At 40.1% G+C, this 19,251-nt stretch overlaps 1 protein-coding gene across 6 annotated transcripts in view; it reads right to left on the minus strand.

Moving 5' to 3' along the window:
- Window positions 1-7,653: 7,653 nt before the first annotated feature.
- The window catches only part of PPP2R3B (protein phosphatase 2 regulatory subunit B''beta), a 79,366-nt gene continuing 67,768 nt past the window's right edge, over window positions 7,654-19,251 (minus strand). For 3 of the 6 annotated variants that reach the window (XM_067545711.1, XM_067545712.1, XM_067545716.1), the window contains 3 exons: window positions 18,391-18,509; window positions 18,178-18,284; window positions 7,654-8,985 (listed from right to left, as the gene is read on the minus strand). In XM_067545711.1, coding sequence (XP_067401812.1) covers window positions 8,841-8,985; window positions 18,178-18,284; window positions 18,391-18,509 — 371 coding nt within the window. In that variant the 3' untranslated portion in view covers window positions 7,654-8,840. Of the gene's footprint in view, window positions 8,986-13,866; window positions 13,943-16,789; window positions 17,469-18,177; window positions 18,285-18,390; window positions 18,510-19,251 lie in introns of those variants that run through there. The other 3 variants (XM_067545713.1, XM_067545714.1, XM_067545715.1) reach the window with 3 other exon arrangements.

The following is a 19,251-nucleotide window of genomic DNA, read 5'->3' on the forward strand; positions in this document are numbered from 1 at the left end:
TGGTTTTGGTCACTGCTGCTATCAGGTTTTTCATCTATTCATTGTAAAGGTGAACTGATCCCTAAAAGGCAGCTTGAGAGTTCCAGTTTGCTCCTGGACTTTTAACAGCTTTCCAGGGCCCTCTAAACTGCCTGGGGCTTTTCCTCCCACCAGCTTTGTTAATTTCAGATTTGGGTTTGTTTTTTTTCCTTGTTTGATTGCTAGTGGTACGAAATACACAGTGGCAAAACCAAACTGGTCCTTCTTCCTTTTTTGAAGTTATAATACTCTTTCAATGCAGCATGTTTGAGGTGGAGAATTAAGTGAACCAGTGCCAAAAATCCCAGCTCTTCCCTACTCAACTGCCAAAACCCACTGCTTGCATCTCCTCTTTCGAGAACACTCCTGTAATCAATGCGTTAGTTAACACCACCTTATAATGGAAAAATTAAGGTCAGTAGGATAGAAACGTAAAACTCTGCCCCTTGCTGAATGCACCTGAGTCTGCCACTGGATTTCCATGGTGCTACCATGTTCAGTCAGAGCAGGTTAGAGCACAGAGGGGCTTAGCTCTACATAAAGCCAGGTAGCTTAGTTCACGTATAGGGTAAGTTATACACTTAACGTCTGTCATACCCTCTGCTTCCACATGTTATTGCTCTCAAAGGACTTTATTCTTCTCTTATAGACAACGCCCATGTAGCTGTAGAACCAAATCCCCATTGATAGAGGAGATGTGGGTCACTGCTGGCATTTGCTATAAGGCTACTCCGGTCAAAACTATGAAGCAGTGAAACAGCTGCTCAGGCTGTGTAAGTTTAGGAGATAGCAGTTGCTATTTCAAGATATGTATGAGAAGAACTACAGCTATGAAGATGAGCTAAGAGACTGAGTGGTTGTTTTGCCTGTTGTCCCTTTTGGGGCACTGTTTCAAGAGTATATATTTAAGTTTACATAGCAGGCCAGGCTGCAGAACAGTTCATTTAGCCCTTTTGCAACAAATCTGGAAAATGAGTCATTAGCAACCCCAGCATCCTACTTTACCCTACGGGTGACAGATGTACCAAAAATAAAAGTTATTTTCCAGCCACTAGTTAACAAATTGTGTTTTTGTGATGGATGCTTTAGAAAAGGACTACATTCTACCCATAATTACATCTGGCAGGCAATTTGGTTTAGGCACCTCATGGATTGCATAGTCCACGCTGGACTTGCTTTCACAAACATGTAAATGGCAGCCTAAGACACAGATTTAACTTCCTAAAGAAAACACAAAGGTGTGTACTATGAGGCAAGTATTTACATAACATCCTTTTGCGCAGGGGCAGTCATTCATTCTGAGCTAGTGGATCAGGTTTAGTTAAAGTTAGAAACATGACCTCACTCTCAGCCTCTAGCTGATGAGCTAGATAATCCACTATAGATTGAAATAGCAGGTATCCGTGCTAGGCCCATCCCTCACAAGACCTGTCCAGACACATTAAATCAGTGTACCTAAAAGCATCTTCTGTTCTGAAAAGATTTGCATTATGTGGACTCACTATCTTCCTATCCCCTTCCATTCATTGTAGCTCTACAAAGTTGATAGCTATAGGACAGTAAGATGATTTTATTTTGGTTCATATATTGTTAGCGTTAAGTTCAAACACTAAAACCAAATTCTATCTTCAGTTATAGCTGTATAGAGTTATTGAAGAGAATGGGGATCGACTGTACAAATATAATTAAAAGCAGGATTTGGCCTATAGTAGGAGAGCTACTTACCTGTCCAGTAATTAGAGTTCAAAATGTTTTGTCATATGGGTGTTCCAATTCAGGTGTGTGGGCAGCTGTCCCGTCTTGGAGATTTTTAGTGAGTAGCGGCCCCAGGTCCAAGCCTGTGCCTTACACGTCCTCATATGCCAGCCACTATATTAGAAGCAGGGACCCATCACTGCTCCAGTTCCTTCTCTGTTAAGCTGTCCAGGCAGAGGAGAACTCAGAAGCAGAGGGAAAGGAAAGTGGGTAGTGGAGCACCCACCGGCACAAAGTATTTTGAAGACCTCCAGTTTCTGTACAAATTATTGTCCCTATGAATGCTCTGTGTTAGGTGAGTCGGGAGCAGTGCCCCAGTTACGGAGGAAGGGTACTGAGACACTCAGCACAGTTTGGAGAACAGCCGCACTAGAGGCTTTATCTGCTTCTGAAGCATGATGGATAGCACATTGCTAAGAAAAGGTATGCATCGGCGACTGCCTTGCAAATGTCTGCAACTAGTATGTTCTTAAGTAGGGCTAGAAAGGTGGATTATACTCTGTTGGAATGGACTGTCAACTGAGGAGGATGGACCCCAAAAGCTTTGTAACACATTTAGATGCATCCTGATAGAAAGTTTGTGGGGAAATCAAAACTCCTTTCATCCTTCCTGCAAAGGAGATAGACTCTAGGGAAAGCGCTAAAGGGTTTAGGCCTGTCAAGATAGAAGGCACATCCACACTATGGAAACTGGCTTCTTTCCTTCACATATGGGGTTTGGAGTAAAAACCTTGTAATCCCACATGTTCACTGATGTGGAAGTCTGATGACACTTTAGGGAGGAAGCAAGAATGGAGGGATGTAGAGTCACTTTATTGTGGTAAAATAATGTGCATGGTGGATCAGACATAAGTAATGGGGTTATACCAGAACTAGATGGCATTCATCCAAAAAGTAGTTATGCAATTTCCCATTTGAGTTCCAACTGTGATATGTAACCTATCTAAATCAGCTTCTGTGTACCTGATGACTGGAGGATAGCTAATATGATGCCAATTTCTAAAAGGCTCCAGGGGGATCCTTGCAATTATAGACCAGTAAGCTTAACTTCAGTACCAGGTAATTTGAGCTTCTATTATGGTGTTTTTACATTTCCATACAGCTTGCAGGAATCTCTCTCGTGACAGTTCCTTTTAATATCCATTTAACTAGCTTCCTTATTTTTGAGTAGTATCCATTTCTGAAATCAAATGCTACTGTAGTGGACTTCTTTGGTGTTTCCCCCTTTCTCACACAACGATGTTACATTTAATTATATTATGGTCGCTAGTTGAATGGGTCAGCTACATTCACCTCTTGGACCAGATCCTGTGTGCCCCTTAGAACTAAATCAAGAATTGCCTCTCCCTTTGTGGATTCCAGGACTAACTGCTCCAAGAAGCAGTCATTAATGCTGTCTAAAGACTATTTCTACAGCCTGTCCTGCGGTGACATATATCCACTCAGTATGGAGATAGTTGAAATCCCCCATTAGGATTGAGATTTTTATAGCCTCTCCTCTCCCTGAGCATTTCACAATTACCATCCTGGTCAGGGCTTGGTAGTATATTCCGAAAAAGTCCTGGAGGTGAGCTCCCAAACCAAGCATGGAGGAGTCTGTATTCATGATTTTCAGGCATGGGATGGACGTGAGAATGGGACTCATACAGAAACTTGAGCAAGATGCTGTATCAGTTGCACCAAGAGAGACCTGCAAAGCTTCAGTCAACTGACACTCAGAGATGTGGGCGAGAAAATGGTCCTAGTTACATGGCAGATGGGTCAATAAAATGAGAGAATATACTATAGTCATATTTTACCAACAAGGGTTGGTAGGTAGTGATCTGAATTGTACAGCTGAAGAGTAACGCTTGTGGCCAAGCAGTTCCAGGTGCTTGAGATCCTTGCAATGAAGAGTTGATCTGGACTGATGTTTGTTTCTCTCAGCTGCATTACTCAGAGAATTTGGGGGTGGATTAGGAGAAAGATACTCTGAGCCCTTGGCTAGCATGTAGTACTTTGTGTTAGTCCTCTTGCACATAGGCAGAATGGTAGGTCTTGTTTGGGATGGGCTGGTGACAGGAAGGCATTGTGAAAAATATTGGAACCATATACAGTATCTTTAGGGTAACACTGTATTAAGTTTATGAATTACGTATCACTGTGAGCAGGGATTGTATGCAACTGTGCAGGGTGGCAAAGGGTTGCCACTGTTCTGCCAAAGAACAGTCAAGGATGATTAAGGTGAATCACTTAAGTTGTAAACACCTCCAGAGAGCTACCACCTTCTGGTAAGGCTTGCATACACTGGTTCAAAACTAGCTTTTCCAGAGACCAGACAAAGCCAGGGCTTTTGCTATAAAAGGTTGAGTAAACTGACTCAAGGCCTTCTTTCCAATCCAGCAAAGTTACAGGACCTTCTATGCAGGTCTAGCTCTCTGTGGAAGGGTTGGAAAGACTACTAGAACCCCATAAAATGGGTGACTGGTGGTAAAGCTTTTAAAATGTGTAGGAATTTTTAAAAATATATTCTCTAATGTTTTTACGTTACCAATCAGTGTCCTTGCTTGGAAAGAGCTGTGTGGTAACTTGTAGCCACTGACAATACTGTTCATAGCCTCAGAGCATGTGAAGAGCAGGGGCTGAGCCCTTACACAGATTGGGGATAGTGCTCTGCAGCCATAACATCTTCCGGCAGAAAGGAGTGAGCCAAGGGTTCTGACCCTGAGACAGATGATGGCTGGAGGCCTGCTTGCTGCCGAGGCACTCCTGGACTGGACCAGACCATGGAAGGGGGAACATGGGTGCAGTTATCCTGAAATTGTGACAGTCAGTCATCACTAATAGGCAGGGCTGTCTTGCCTGGCTGAGATATGCACAGTATTTAAAGAACGTTGGGGTTGCTGTATCTCCTCTAGGAGGATCTGTGAAGTTCCACGCACGCTTCATTAGTTCTTGAAAAACTTTAAAATCAACTGCATAGCGTGAGGGAGGGGACCTATCTACCTCCACAGGAGAGGAAGGGGATTTATTAGTAAGGGGTGCCTCTTCCTCTGCCTCTAGGCCTGTTCTTCTGAAATATCTTCCTGGGAAGAGAGTCCTGGCATACTAGCATCTGTTCTTCATGGTAGGCTCCCTTTAGAATGGGTCACTGTAGGGGACCCCAGGATGCCAGAAAACCCACTGTGGAGGGGCATAAGGAAAAGGGGGAACCCACTGGTTGGGTACTGACTGGTCCTTGGGGTGTTGTCATCAAGATACACTACCAGGGAGGGAGGCTGGAAAGGGAAGATGGTGGAATCCTAGACAAACAAACATCAAAGAAAAGGTCATTCCACATCCACTGGAGGAGCTAGAGGTATCAGTAGAAGTGGTCAGGTTGGTGCCAGCATCTGCATCAGTACTGGATGCAGTGTGTGTGTATTATGGGGTGCAGCAGCACTGGGGGGTGGGGTGGTGATGTCAGTACAGGCAAGAAAATCTCCCTGTGCTTCTCTGTGGAGTGGATTCATGTTCTTCCAATAGCCGGTGATCCTTATGATAGAGGAAAGTGGTCAGTACTATTGATCCAGGGTGCTGGTTCCTCAGTATGAAGTGAGTCAAGCGGTACTAGGAATGATATGGCTGGTTGGTCTGTATGCTCCTTAGGCCCAGAGCTTGTAGAAACTGCCTGCATTGGGGTCAGAAGTGGTTTTTCTGTGCCCTCATGCTTGGATGTTCTGAGGGACCAATGACAGTACCGACCATGGATGTTTATCCCAAGACTTTTCCATATGTACTGTGGAAGTCTTTTCCCTCAATACCGATCTCGCTGTACCCAGAGGTAGGATCCTCTGCTGTACCCATAGTATGACATGAATTCTCCTTACTCTTCTGGGGCAATTTTTCTTTTGAGGGTACATCTATATTGACAGTGGCAAAGTCGCTGCCATCAGACCGACTTATCTGGATCGATTGAGCGGTCAGTGAAGACCCACTCAATCGATCCACAAGTTGATGCTGTTAATCCACCCTGTCAAGTGGTGTAGTGCTGTGTTGACAGGAACATGGTTCCCATCGGCGCAGTGGAGTGAAGACAGCATGCAGAAGAGCAGCACAGCAGTCGACGGGAGTTACACAAGCTACTCTGCAAAGCTTGCGTAACTCCTGCCGACTGCCACCAAATTGCCGGGTAAGTGTAGACCAAGCCTTAGATTCATTGTCAGGGGATCTAGTTTTTTCTTTTTTTTTTTTTTTTTTGAGGACTGAAGCCTCTGAAGTCAGGCTTTGGTCTTGGCTCACTGGAATCCAATCAGAAGTCGCTGGAGTGCCCTGGGAGTTTGAGGCTAATGTACTGGTGAGTGTAGTGGGATGTATGTGCATGAGACACACAGACACCCTGAGGAGCACAAGGAGAGCTCCAGAAGAAGCAACTACAGTTTGACTCCTTCACCATCCTGGATCTATTCTTGAAGCCAGAGCATACCTCACACTTCACAGGACATGAGGAGGCAGAGGCTGCTGGAATGCCTGTTGCTGAGGCAGATGGACCTGTGGCAGGGTTTGAAGCCCAGGGTTTTGGGCATAATCCATATAGAAAAAAGGGTCACAAGCAAACTGAGGACAAAGGGCATCAAAGGCCCTGATTGCAAACAAAAAAAGGGGCCTGAGGAACTTGCCCTGAAAGCAAAACCCTGGGCTATAAAGTAACTTCAAATTCAATAAAAGAATACTCATTAAAAACAAAGAAAAGCTGAAGAAATGAAATGGAGCGCTGCAGCGTCCAAAAGCTAAGCTGCAGGTGGCTGAGAAGGAACTAGAGCAGCAGTATATCTACCCCCACCTGCCGCATATAGCCTCTGAGGACATGTAATGTGCAGGCATGGACCCAGGGACACTACTGATGAAAAAAATCTCCAGTCAAGAGAGTACAGCCCCATGGGTGCTCCACATTAGGTGTGCATACAACCAATAACTCAGAGAAACTAGTATTGGCAGTGACACAAGGACAAGATGACAGATATTGGCCATTTATTTTTTTTTATTTTTTTTTAACCCTAAAGTGACTGCTGCGAGGTCTGGCACAGGCACTCCCTACTACCATCCTTCATCCACTTTTCAGACTTGAGCTGCACTTTAAGTGCAGGAACTTCAGCTTATGAGGCAAACTAGGCTATTAGACGCCCATGCCTACGTTTATAAATGCTTTTACAAGTTGGCTTCTATAAGGAAGCCAGGTTGTCGGTGGGAGCCTAACAGCCTACAGCCTTCTTCGTGTGTCACAGTTGTACCTCAGCATGCTCTGTGAGGTCATTTAGTTCTTGGCAAGGCAAATCATCCTCCGTGGTACTCAGGGAGTCATGACAAAGCTTGAAATTAGGTCCATAGAAGCCCTATTGAGATATTTAGCTTCATGATCAGACGAAGTTGGTGGCTGCAGGGTGCTACAAGACAGCAGAAGTTTGATTTATATGAACTCCCAGTAGACAAATTACAAAAACTAGTAGACCGGGTTCTATTTATAATCCTTAGAAAGTTATTAGAATGCTGCTTTTGTTTTCTCTTATTACTCTCGGTACTGGAAATTAACACCAGAGCTCATGTTACAGAAGGGTATTCTTTCACTGACATTTTGAGCTACAACATGGGCTACCAAATATCTTAGATCACCACACAATATCCTGATTGTCTTATACAGCAACAGTCCTGTAGTTTAGAAACATGTAGCCTTCCTGAATAAGTGGAAAACTCCTACAGTTTTTTTTTTTTAATTATATTTCTGAATAAGTGTGCCAAACTGATCCAAGCTTAGCATTTAGAAAGAAGTGTGCACACATGCATAACCTGTAATATTTTTAAAAATGTATCTTGTAATTAAAATAGTAAGATACTGGCTGTCTTTAATAAGCAAGTACAGGTAGATTACATGTATGAAAATCTTTATTTGAAAAACCAAACATGATCTTTTAAACATTTTAAAACAGATCTACACTGCAAACAAAAATAACTTACATCTTTTTGTACATTTTACATGAAAATCTGTTTAGCAGTAACGTATTGCTGAAAACATTCCAGACCCAAATTCTCACATTTGTACATTTCAAGGCACTACAACCTTATGATTTAAATGGCGTAACAAATGTCAACTTGTCCAGTAAACAATCTCTTGCCATAGGTAGGCAGGTGAGGCGACAGAATTTCAAGCTGCTGTGACACTATTTGTTTGAATATTTATGGAATGTGTCAATAGCTAACAATTGAAGAGGAGAAAAACAAAACAAACATTGAATGCCCACAAATTAGTGCACATCACAGATCAAGTAACATTTATATAAGATTTTAAAAAATTGGTTCCTTCTACATGGAGTAAAATTCATTTCGGCATCAAGTATGAACACTAAAACAGACTTCATTATTCGAGAATGGACATCAATGAAAGGACTTGAAGTTTAAAAGGGCAAAGTTAAAGGTAGGGCAAATAAAATGAGGGGTGGAAAGGAAAGAGGAGCAGCTTGTTTCAGGTATTAAGTAGTCTACCTTGTGCACCAATGTATTGAGCTTGTCAGATGAAACTTTACTCAGAAGTACTGAGCCACATGGTTCACTCACAGCTACTCCTATTCTCTTTACCAATGATAATGTTACTAGATTTTTGCCATGAGACCACAAGCACTGGAAGTCATGCACAAGCATTCTCCTAATTTCCCATCCTAGCGCAGGGACTTCGATTCACAGGTATGGGATGAAGGTGGTCAGTGCACTATGTATCAACTCTAGAGAAAATTATATAGTCATCTCTTAAAACCAGTAGAGTACTTTAGAGAAGAACTCAAATATGGTTACTCTTCCATTAAGGAATTATGCAACATCTATAAATAAATATTTTAATCTATTTTACAAGCTATAGACTACTGTATAAATACAAAAAAGTTTCATCATTCCATACAAATGCACTTCATTTTCTTTAAAGCATAACCTAATGATTAATTATTTTGTAGCACAAAAAACTACGTTTACTTTCTCTCGAAACAAAACCACTGATAATTTGTATAGGTGTGTAGCAGACCTGCTGCAGACTGTCCTTTTCCTTCTGCAAGTGTTGATAGGAGTCATTCAAAGTCCTCTTCATAATCATATTCATCCAAGTCTACATCAGCCAAATGAGAAGGCATTTCAAAGAAAGGTCTTTTCTCTATCTGAAATTTTAGAACATTGGCCTTCTGATGGTCTAAAGGATTCAGCTCTGCTTCATAACTAGAAAACAGACAAGGAATAAAAAGGAGAATTAAAGCAAGGTCCAGATTCACAGGGTAGTGTGTAGACATCAGTGTACAAACAATGCACCTGCGTTAAATTTTGTCAGAACTAAATCTCTTAAGTGGCATACAAGTGTAGGTAAACAGAGCTGAATACAGCAACATTCAAGGAAGTTACCGTACCAGATTTATTGGCTAGTTTACTCTCTAGTCAAATGTAACTCTGATTGTGTACCCCCTTTCATTAAAATTACACCAGACATACTACACATTCAATCAATTAAAAGGACTCAAGCTCATACTGTACAAGTGGAGCACTTGTAGAGCTTGAGATTGCCAAATGCACCATATACATGTATTTGACAAAAAACAAATTCCTCTCTAACAAAAGTAGAAACTAGATTTGGAAATGTATCAAAATATGAAGGATAGTGAAGCTGCAATGTTATTAAAAGTAGGCCTAATGAGGAGGAAGCCATGGTAACCTAGTGGTAGAAAGTGTGTGGTAAATCAAAGCAGATGCTAGAAGACAAAAGCCTGCTGTTTTCATTAAAAACAAATAGCTAAATCCGTCCAGATCGAGAGAATGATTTCCATTGATTTTGGCAGTATCTAGAAAGATCAGTTTCAGCATTGTTGTTTGAACTGGGCATCCCACTCCACACTTGACTGCATTCTAAAGGTTTCTGAATGACTCTGAGTCTTTAGCACCCAGGAAGCAGTGCATCTCATGACCAGTTTAAAAACATATCATTTATCATGCCTCAGTCATTTTTTAAGCCGGGGGTTTCTTATGTTCATGTTTGTCAGACCAACTACCACTGAATGCCATCATTCTGCACAGATGCTGCATTCCTACAGAAAGTAGCACTTCTGAGCACTTATGAAGAACAGTTGCTCTGTCTACTGCCTCCTCAACAAGGTAGAGCAAGGAAAAGCTTGTTCACCAAGACATTAAAGAGAGTCAATCGCCACTGAGTCCCTGAGAACCTTACCATTGCCTTCAATAGACTTTGAATCAGACCCTAAAGTGGCAGCATGTGGCAATTCACAAGAGCATTCTTCCAGCAACTGAAGTGAGAGATCAAAGTCTACCCCTCACTTTATACAATTGTCATACAAGGAATCCCTTGACAATCCCAAAAATAGCATGACACTAATATTATAGCTGGTCAGACAATCTTAGATGTAATAGTTTTCCCTCAGAGAATGCAGTTTCGTCCAAAAGGAAACACTGCAAAAATCATGTTGATTTCATCAAAATTTCACTTAGAAGAGAAAATAAAGAAAAAGTTTTCACATTGCCAAAACATCCCATTTTGACATTTTTGGACCACCACATTTTGATTTTTCCTTTCAATACGACATCAAATTTTAAATCACATTATAATGTCATGTCAAAATTGAAATGAAGCATTTCAATCAACCCAAAACTAATTTTCTTTCACAATTTTCTTTCACAAAGAATTTAGAAATTTTAGGTTTCTTACTGGGAATGAAAAAAATTTCAAAACCCCTGGTGAAACAAAAGGTCAGTTATCCCCCAGCTCTAATCATTATAAATGTTAGGAGATGGATATTTCAAGAGCTAGATAGGATTTAGCCACACAACTATGTAAATGTGCCTGTGTTGGAGTGGGAGAGGGTAATGCTTTTGGTTTAAGCCAATGAAAAATGGAATACCCCAGTCAATTTTCCTTGACAAGTATGTAAAAGCCTTGTAAACTTAAGTTTTATGTCTCAGATCCACTGATTCTCAACTATATTAACTGGCTCACAGCAAATGGTGTTGAGAAGACAGAATTCACCAATTAATACCCCTTCACTCTATGTCCATTTGGTTACAGAACAGAAACTAGAACTGTGTGTAGAAATACTCATTTTAAATTGTTGAACAACTTTAGTATGGATATCTGAAGTACTGTACAATCATGCAGTCCAGTCAGAAAGCTTTAATGATACTGTTCACTTTTCAACTTAATTGCAGCCTATTTCAGGATGGGCTGAAATCCACACTTGCTAGACTTACTAGTGAACAGTACCTGTCCGTCTCAGACAAACTGAATAGAAGTACTGGCTCAGATTTTCACAAGTTTTTACAGGCACAACTCTGTGCCAACAATTCACTGCATGGGGGATTGTCTGGTCAGCAGAGTTCTTGGTCCCTCCAAAGAAGTCTCCCTTCTAGAAATTTTTGCTCACAAAATGTATTTGTCTGCCAGCTAGAGTTTGGGAATGTCAATATGAAAAAAAAAAAAAAAAAAAAAAAAAAAAAAAAAAAAGCTGAAAAGATACAGCCCCCCACTCCTCGCAACCATATATTTTGTTGATCAGATAAAGTACATAGCTCAGTTACCTTTCTCCTTCCCTTTGAACACTATGTTAGTCAGAACCAGCCATGTGGGAGATACAACTTCCTAACTGGGACAAGAAACAAGGCACCTTTGTTTTCAGTGGAAAAGGTAGGATCTAGAGACAGAACCAAAATAGCAGATTTTGGTCTAAAATAGAAGGTAGGCCTCTACTGGCAGCAGAGGTGCTGAAACAAGTTTTAGAGTGCTGAGAGCCACTGAACCAAACTCTAAATCTTGTATATAATGGACACCACTTCAGTCCAGGGGGTGTCCCCCCACACTCCTAGTTCCAGCACCTATAGCTGGCAGAACCCACAGTAAAAAGTTAATTAAAGATGCTCTCCCCTATTGGACAGATTAAGCCATGACCTATCCTTCCTGGAGTGAATTTCCCTGGGGTGCAGCAGGCCAGGCTGTCACAGTAGAATATACCAACAAGAGAATCTGGCCACAAAAATCCAAACTTTAATGCTAAGACTACTGTTTGTACTAACATCATGTTTCTTCAAGAGACCAGCAGCAGGGGTACACAAGTAGGTGAAGCATGGAAGGCAGAAGCAGAAGTCTGGCAGCAAGTGAATTGGGCTGCAGGTCAGAAATGGACTTGTGAGATGGCTTAAGAGCTGGAAAACTGATTATTACAGCAGCAGTTTATATAAAGAGTGAGGTAAGCAGAGATGAGATCCCTACTTCAGAATTCTCTCCAGTTTTTAGAAGAGACTAGAGTTTTGTTTATTTATAGTCTTTTCTATGGCTTCCATGACTTTAGTAAATGAGCACCTGTCTCAGTGAGAATCACACTGCCCACACATAGGCTGTAAAGGGTCAGTGCACTATGCTGGTGCTGGTGCCAGTGCTTTACGTGTGGGCCCTTCAACATTTTGTTTATGGAGGCAGAACAGCTGTGTGATAGCAGTGCTAAAAGCTAGCAACGCAGAAATGCTGATTCTAGTTACAGCCTAGAAGTCTAGTCACTACAAAAAAAGTAAGCGATGGCACAATTAAACACAACTACATTGATTTTTCAATATGTTCCTAAAAACCACACACAGACAATCACAAGATTTCACGTCCAAGTTGTCTTGTGCATTCCACACTAGAAAATCTGGAAGTGGCAATGGGGGCAGCTAAACACCACCATGGTTACTGGAACCTCAGCTATGGCATGTGAAGATAGAGGGGGAGAGAATTAGAGATTGAATGGACCCCACCATATCTGCCAGACTCAAATCATGAGTCCCTAGCTGCAAAGTTTCAGATGCCTCCTAAGACACACAAAACTGCACATTAAGGTAAACAAGTGAGGGTGGATGCAGAAATAAGGATAGCTAGTTAAGTTGTAAGAATGCTCAGTCTTAACCTTAATCACTAGACCAATGTCCTGGATATTTATAAGTGTAAGAAAAGCTCCACAGCTTGGTGTGTTAAATCAATGGAATGTCCACACTGTGTATGCACAGTACTCAAATGTCTAGTAATTAGCTTCCTTCTTTGTAATCAGAATAAGTGTTCATGTGTCAGAGTATTTGTCCCCATTTAAGTTTCAGATGATGGATATTTTAAATCAAGAAGCTGTTTGAGTTCTGGGGCACAAAATAATACATCTGAAAAGTGTCTTCAGTATGAGACATCTTTTCATATAATCCTAAAAACAGCCAAACAAGTTCTCAAATTTTCCCCCAAAAATTCATCACTGGGCTGAGAACAAGCATAAGAAATTTCATCCTAAAGGTTAAATTTTTCACTTAAGCTATAAGTGCCTGAAAACAAGGGTTTATAATGAAAGTGACTTCAGCCATAATTATGGGGTTGCTAACACACACTATAATTTACAGTCTTCTGCACCATTAATTCCTTCTTCTGGAGACTGAAATAGATTCTTCGAAAAAAGCAAAACACCCAGAATGTACTGTTTGCATTTATGCCTCAGGGGACACACTGCGCAGTCAAGAAAGAAGTGGCAACAACTTTTTTCAGTCGTAAGGGATGGCAGCATGAGGGTATCACCATAGAGACTGTCCTAGACTATGAAGTTAACCAATTTCTATTCCATGCTAGAAGATACCTGTACTTTGGAAGAGAGTAAATAAGGTATTCATCTTGCACTACCACTGTGTTTATCCTGGTTTAAGATACCTATGTGCTCAAAAGGAGATGTAAATACTCAACTCAAACACTGCCCACATGCCAGCATTTATGCAGTACTTTGATTATTTCTCGGAATACAGAGGAGCCAAGCTTGCACACCCACTGAATCAGGAGCGACAGACAGATTTATTTATAGTTGAAGAGGTAAACATTTTGCGTAGGTCCCTTTATTTTTCCTCTCACATTCCAAACTCCATTCAAATTAATAGTAATTCTCAATCTAAAAAAGGAAGATTAAAATCTGTACTTGAATGTCCTATTTCTAGATACGACCATACTGAATCCTGTGATGTCAGGAGCTGAGCTTTGCTTATGTTAGCTGTTCTAACAGACAAGATGGGAACATCACCATTGACATTCCCAAATGGTTAGTTGGAACAAACTTTATGCTGAATTTAAAAAACAAAATTTAAATTTTCAGATAGTTGCATACATCAAAGACCAAATGCTGGCCTACAAAACAAAACAAGAGACCAGGAGGCTAATCAGTTCCTTTCTATAATGCAGTATAATGCAGCCATCTGTTGTAAGAAAAATTCTTTATTTTAAAATCTAGTTTACTCATCACTATTTATAATCTTGTATTTCTCTTGGCTTCAACAATGAAAGTCAAATGAAGTCTGTTTCATTTTTTGGTTCTTAGGCTACAGGGAAAAGGTGTATTTAACTGTTTCTTTGGGATATTAAAATTGTAAAAACGTTTTATTGGTCTTTGGTCTTTATAAAATCTTATTTTTAACAGCAAACAAACTTCAAGTTGACTACAAAACAATGTCTTGCTCTACACCATAAACACTAATATTTGTTTGCTTTGAGTCTTCTAGAAAACTCACTTGCCAAGTTCAACATATTACTGTACACATGGATTTTAGTAGCTCTTCTAATTTTGATGTATTGGAGACATCCTCATTTGGTACTTCCAAGACAGCACTCTCTAAATTGATCATGTAGGCTGTAGGCATGGAAGCCCAAGTTAGCACGATAAGTAAGGTATAATTATTGGTAGTTTCAATCAGAGAGGATCAATCTAAATTAACAAAGAATGGTCATACCAGGTCAGACCAATAGTCCATCTATCCCAGTATATTGTCTTCCAACAGTGGCAGATGCTTCAGAGGGAACAAACAGAACAGCGCAATTATCAAGTGATCCATCCCCTGTCATCCAGTCCCAGCATCTGATGTTCAGAGGCTTAGAAACATCCAAGACCATGTGATTTAAAAATCACTGATTTTAATCGTAACTTAAATCAAGCAGCAGAAACCTTGATTTAAGTAATCAATTGTAATAGTGTTTTGCATTTATACTTTAGTTATTTTCCTAAGGAAAGATTCTCATTGGTTGGTAACCGTTAAAACACACTGATTTGTAGTGCTGGTGCTCAACTAATACAGCCTTTACACTAGAATTGGTGCTTCTTTTTGTTAACCAGGCAGATATACTAAATCTACACACATTTAAACAATTATATAGTTTACATTTTTACTAGATTTAAAAAACTTTGCAGCTTTTGTCAAGCTCTATTTGGATGGAAAATCAAATTCAATTAAAATGCATAAAACCAGCATTTTAAAAAACTAGAACTATCTAAACGTGCTGGATACATAAGAAAAAAGTTTAGCTAAACACTTTGCATTTAAAATGAACTGATTTATTAGACAAAAGACGCATTATCTGTAGTTACTGAACTGATTGTTTCTGGTCACCTTGTCCATGATTTTATAACTAGAAGATCTCATACTTTCATATGAAGTTTTTATTCATAGAATGGAAGAGAGAAAAGCTTTCCTGTTTTTGCAACTCCCAACTAGTTGAAATTAAAATAAAATATTTTCTTTGCACTTGCAGAGGAGGCTACTGCTGTCAAAAGTTGGTTTAGCATGCCCACAAACTCTGGTTCCAGGTGCTCAGCCAGTGACTTCTACTAGTTCAGTGGTTGGTTTGACTTTCTTTAAAGCTTTATAGCTAATGTGTACTGTTTAATATTAACTTCTCTATTTAATTGAAATGATTTTAATAGCTATAACAACAGGTTTAGGCCTTAACACATTATCAATTTCAAATACAATTTTTAACAGGTTTATTTAAAATAAACCTATATTTAATTTAAATAAATTCAATATCCATGCTTTTTTAAAAAAAGATGGTATACAAAGAAAAGTATTTTATCCACCCTGATTCCAATCAAACAGAAATGCACTGCCTCACTTGAAAGATTAAAGTAAATTAGGACACCAGTACAGTAGATTCCGCTTAATGGCAACCTGGATATTAACAACTTCCAGTTAACAGCAATATTGTGCTGGGCACCAAACCCATCTCAGTGATTTCAATGTTAACAGGATTCAGGTATTGGCAATGGCATGCTGCTTATTAAAGAGACATTTTTTGGAAGATATGTCAGACCTGCAGGCAGCTTTGCAAGACTGCAGCCAGGTAAGAAGCCTTGGGATATGCCTCACCTGGCTGCAGTCTTGCAATCCTGCCTGATTGCTGGTTCTCAACCTGTCCCAGTTCTTCCTTGTGGGCAGCAGCCCACGAACTTGCTTGTGCGCAGGAACCACACGCAGAAGGTACGGGGCTGCAGGCTGGGAAGGGAGACTGAGCATGGTACCTCTCCCTTGGACTTTCCGGGCTGCACCTTGCCGGGATTGCATATAAGGAATGTAGTGCTGGGACGTACTGAGCCCTAACCCCCAGAAAGGAAATGGAAAGGTACCCTGCATCTCTGTGGGCACTTACCACCTCTGCTACCTGCAGAAACCCCCTGCAACCAGGCAGCAGCCCCCTCTCTGTAAGCAGGTTTGTAGCCAGGGAAGACACGTCCTAGTGCGTCCTTCCATGGCAGCACGGAAGCCTTACAGACTTGCATTTCACTTATTGGCATCTGCCAGATAATGGCAACATTTTGCTGACAACTGAGGGGTTGCTAATAAGCAGAATCTATGGTAACTTTAAATACCTACCTAAATGATTAAAATTAATCTTCAGGCAACGAGTGGTGCAAGTTATAAAGCAAGAAAACATTTAAGAAGCAAGATTGGGTAGAAACTGGTAAATTATGCATATAGAAATATTTATTAAACTTTGTAGGGAGCCATTAGTTAAACCATTCTCTAATTACCCTGGCAACTGGGCATGTCAATGCTTAGGAGGAGAGAAGTTAGAAATTAAGAACATGAATTAAACTCAACTCTAGATCTTACGCAAGGATGTGATATTTAGAAACATGCAGCCCTGCACCAGTGGGAATCTCTGGACCTTTTCCAAAAAAAAGGTAACAAAAAGCAGCATCCTTACCTTAATATTTCCTTACCCTAGTCTTGGGCAAGGCTAGTAGTCAGAGAAATCAGAATCCCTAAAATTGTTACAGAAGCAATGTCAGTGTTTTGCTGATGCAGGTTTTTTTTTCTTGGTAAAAACAAAACCACTAATAGCTGAATCTGAAGGAACATCTGTTTACTTTGCTGTGGCATCATGATGTAATCACAGATGCCAGGTTTACAAGTATGAAACTAAGAAATATAACCAGTTTCAGTTTATCCCCATAGTGTTGGGATTTATATTTCCTTCCATTCTCCTCTAGGTATTTACACATTTTGCATTGTCTCCTAAAAGCACACATTCAGGTTACCAGTAACATTTAAAGGGACAGTGGTGTTCAGGCCTGAGAATTTGCATCAGGATTCAGCACTTAAAGATGCTCAGAGACTATACTACTTAGGCCTGGACACATCTATTTAGGAGGCCTCTTGGACTCAAACTACTAGAGCCTCTTGCAAAAACAAGCCTCTAGAGAGGTCTTGAATTTTTTGGGGTCTTTTTAGAGGAGATCTTGCAGGCATCACAGCCTTTAACTGAATGCCCTTTTCTGAGGCATAAAGGCACTTTTCATGCCCATCTGATGTGGGAAATCCAGGAATATCAATACCCTTTATTCTTCCAGACAGGTCTTCCAACTCATTGAGGTCCATGGCAACTTTAAAAAAGCAAGAATTTAAATAGTCTAAAGCTACAATAGCAAAAACACCAAACCTGAGCGCTAAACACTTACTATACAAAAATATTTAAACTATTTCAAACTAGATTTGAAAGTCTAGCATGGAGTAAAATGGATATTGGATTTTGTGATTATGCTGGCAGTTGGATAGTGAGTAGCTGAAGCATGATTAGATGTGGTGGGGTATTTAGTAGGGCAGGAAGAAAAATAAAATGGTGAAATAGTTTAAAGTTGTTTCCATTTTACAGGGTTCAAAATGGACTTTTGGTTTTTGAGGTTTTTTATTAACATTTTGTTTACTGAAAACCAGGCTTCCCTATAAATGAAACATTTTGATAATGTTTAAATAAACTTTATGACTTTTTTTTTTTTTTTTTTTTTAATTAAAGTCAAGTTTGATTTTGGGGAGGGGGACTTTTTGGGAGGGAAAAAAAAAAAAAAAAAAAGCTTTGTAAAAAGTCAACTGGTTCTAGCATTTATACCTCTGTCAATGGAACGTATTGCTCCTGCCCCCTCCATACCATCTAGTCTACTGCCCAAAATTCCTTGGCCACGTAGCTAGATATACAATTCCTACAATGGAGCTCTGTGGAAGGAAGGTCATGAAGGATATCAAAGATGTTTAATAGGTGGTACTCTGATTAGTTTAGCTAACTCATACTTTTAATGTTCCTCACATCATTCTTACCCATCATTCCACTGGTCACTTGCTGCTTCTTCAGCTACCAGGATATCATACTCTTCAGCAGCATATTTCTCCCAGTCAGAAATCTCTTGGCTTTCATTTTCCCCATCCTGAAAAGAATCAATTTTAACATTTTATTGTATTAAATGTATGCATACTGCATGGTATTACATTTTGTATGTTTGTGTTCAACAAGACGGTTTACTTAGCACTTACCCTCAACATAGAAAATTGATCCTTCTGCTCATGGTCAAGGTATTTTTCAATGTTGAAAAAGGTATCAAAGAACACATTTGCTAACTTACACTTCTTTAGATCATGGAGAGTAATTTTCTCTGGAAAAAAGATTGAGATAAGCAGTAAAATATTTAAAAATATAATCTGTGATTGAGCTGTAATTCACCCTTCTCTGAAAGTGCAAGCGTGTTGAAAATTTAAAAAGGAAGAGAGGAATCATTTTGCTCAAGAACTAAAAATGTAGAAGGTGATCAGCACTATGCATCAAACATTTCAGTTTAAAGTTACAATTTTCATTTGGTCTATTGCTAGTAGCCATTTTGAGAGAGATTTGAAATGATGTGGGTGCCTTATATAAAGAAAGAACAGGTTCTAATCTGCCTTAATACCTACTGGTTTAATGATAAATTTAAATATTTAAAACTTCAAGTCAACATTTGATCACTAAAGCACAGGTGTCTGTGCAGGGTCACATGCAGGATTGAAGCCTAAATTTAGGATGGTTAACTCCTTAATTCCGATGACACTACAATGGCATGACAAACTTGAAATGCTTTGAGTCTGAAGGGCTCCTGCTGTTTCAGAACCAGCTGGGAGCAACTCCTCAGCTGGCTTTGTGCTCTTGTGTTTTGTGCCTTTCCACTTATTTCCCTCACTTTACAAAGGCACAGTTCCCATCCCATTGAGGACTAACCATGCTCCCTGAACTCCCATGTGACAAGTCTTCCTGGATGTCAGCTTCTGCTGGGGTCCCTCTACCCCCTTGATTTCCCCTTGGTCCCTGAGCTGTTTCTTCACAAGAGCTTCCCCTACTATTCTGTCAATAGAATCCCTCTGCCT

The sequence above is a fragment of the Emydura macquarii genome, unplaced genomic scaffold, assembly GCF_026122565.2.
Source record: "Emydura macquarii macquarii isolate MOO-44397 ecotype Brisbane River unplaced genomic scaffold, CSIRO-AGI_Emac_v2 contig_1070, whole genome shotgun sequence".
NCBI classification, from domain to species: Eukaryota; Metazoa; Chordata; order Testudines; family Chelidae; genus Emydura; species Emydura macquarii.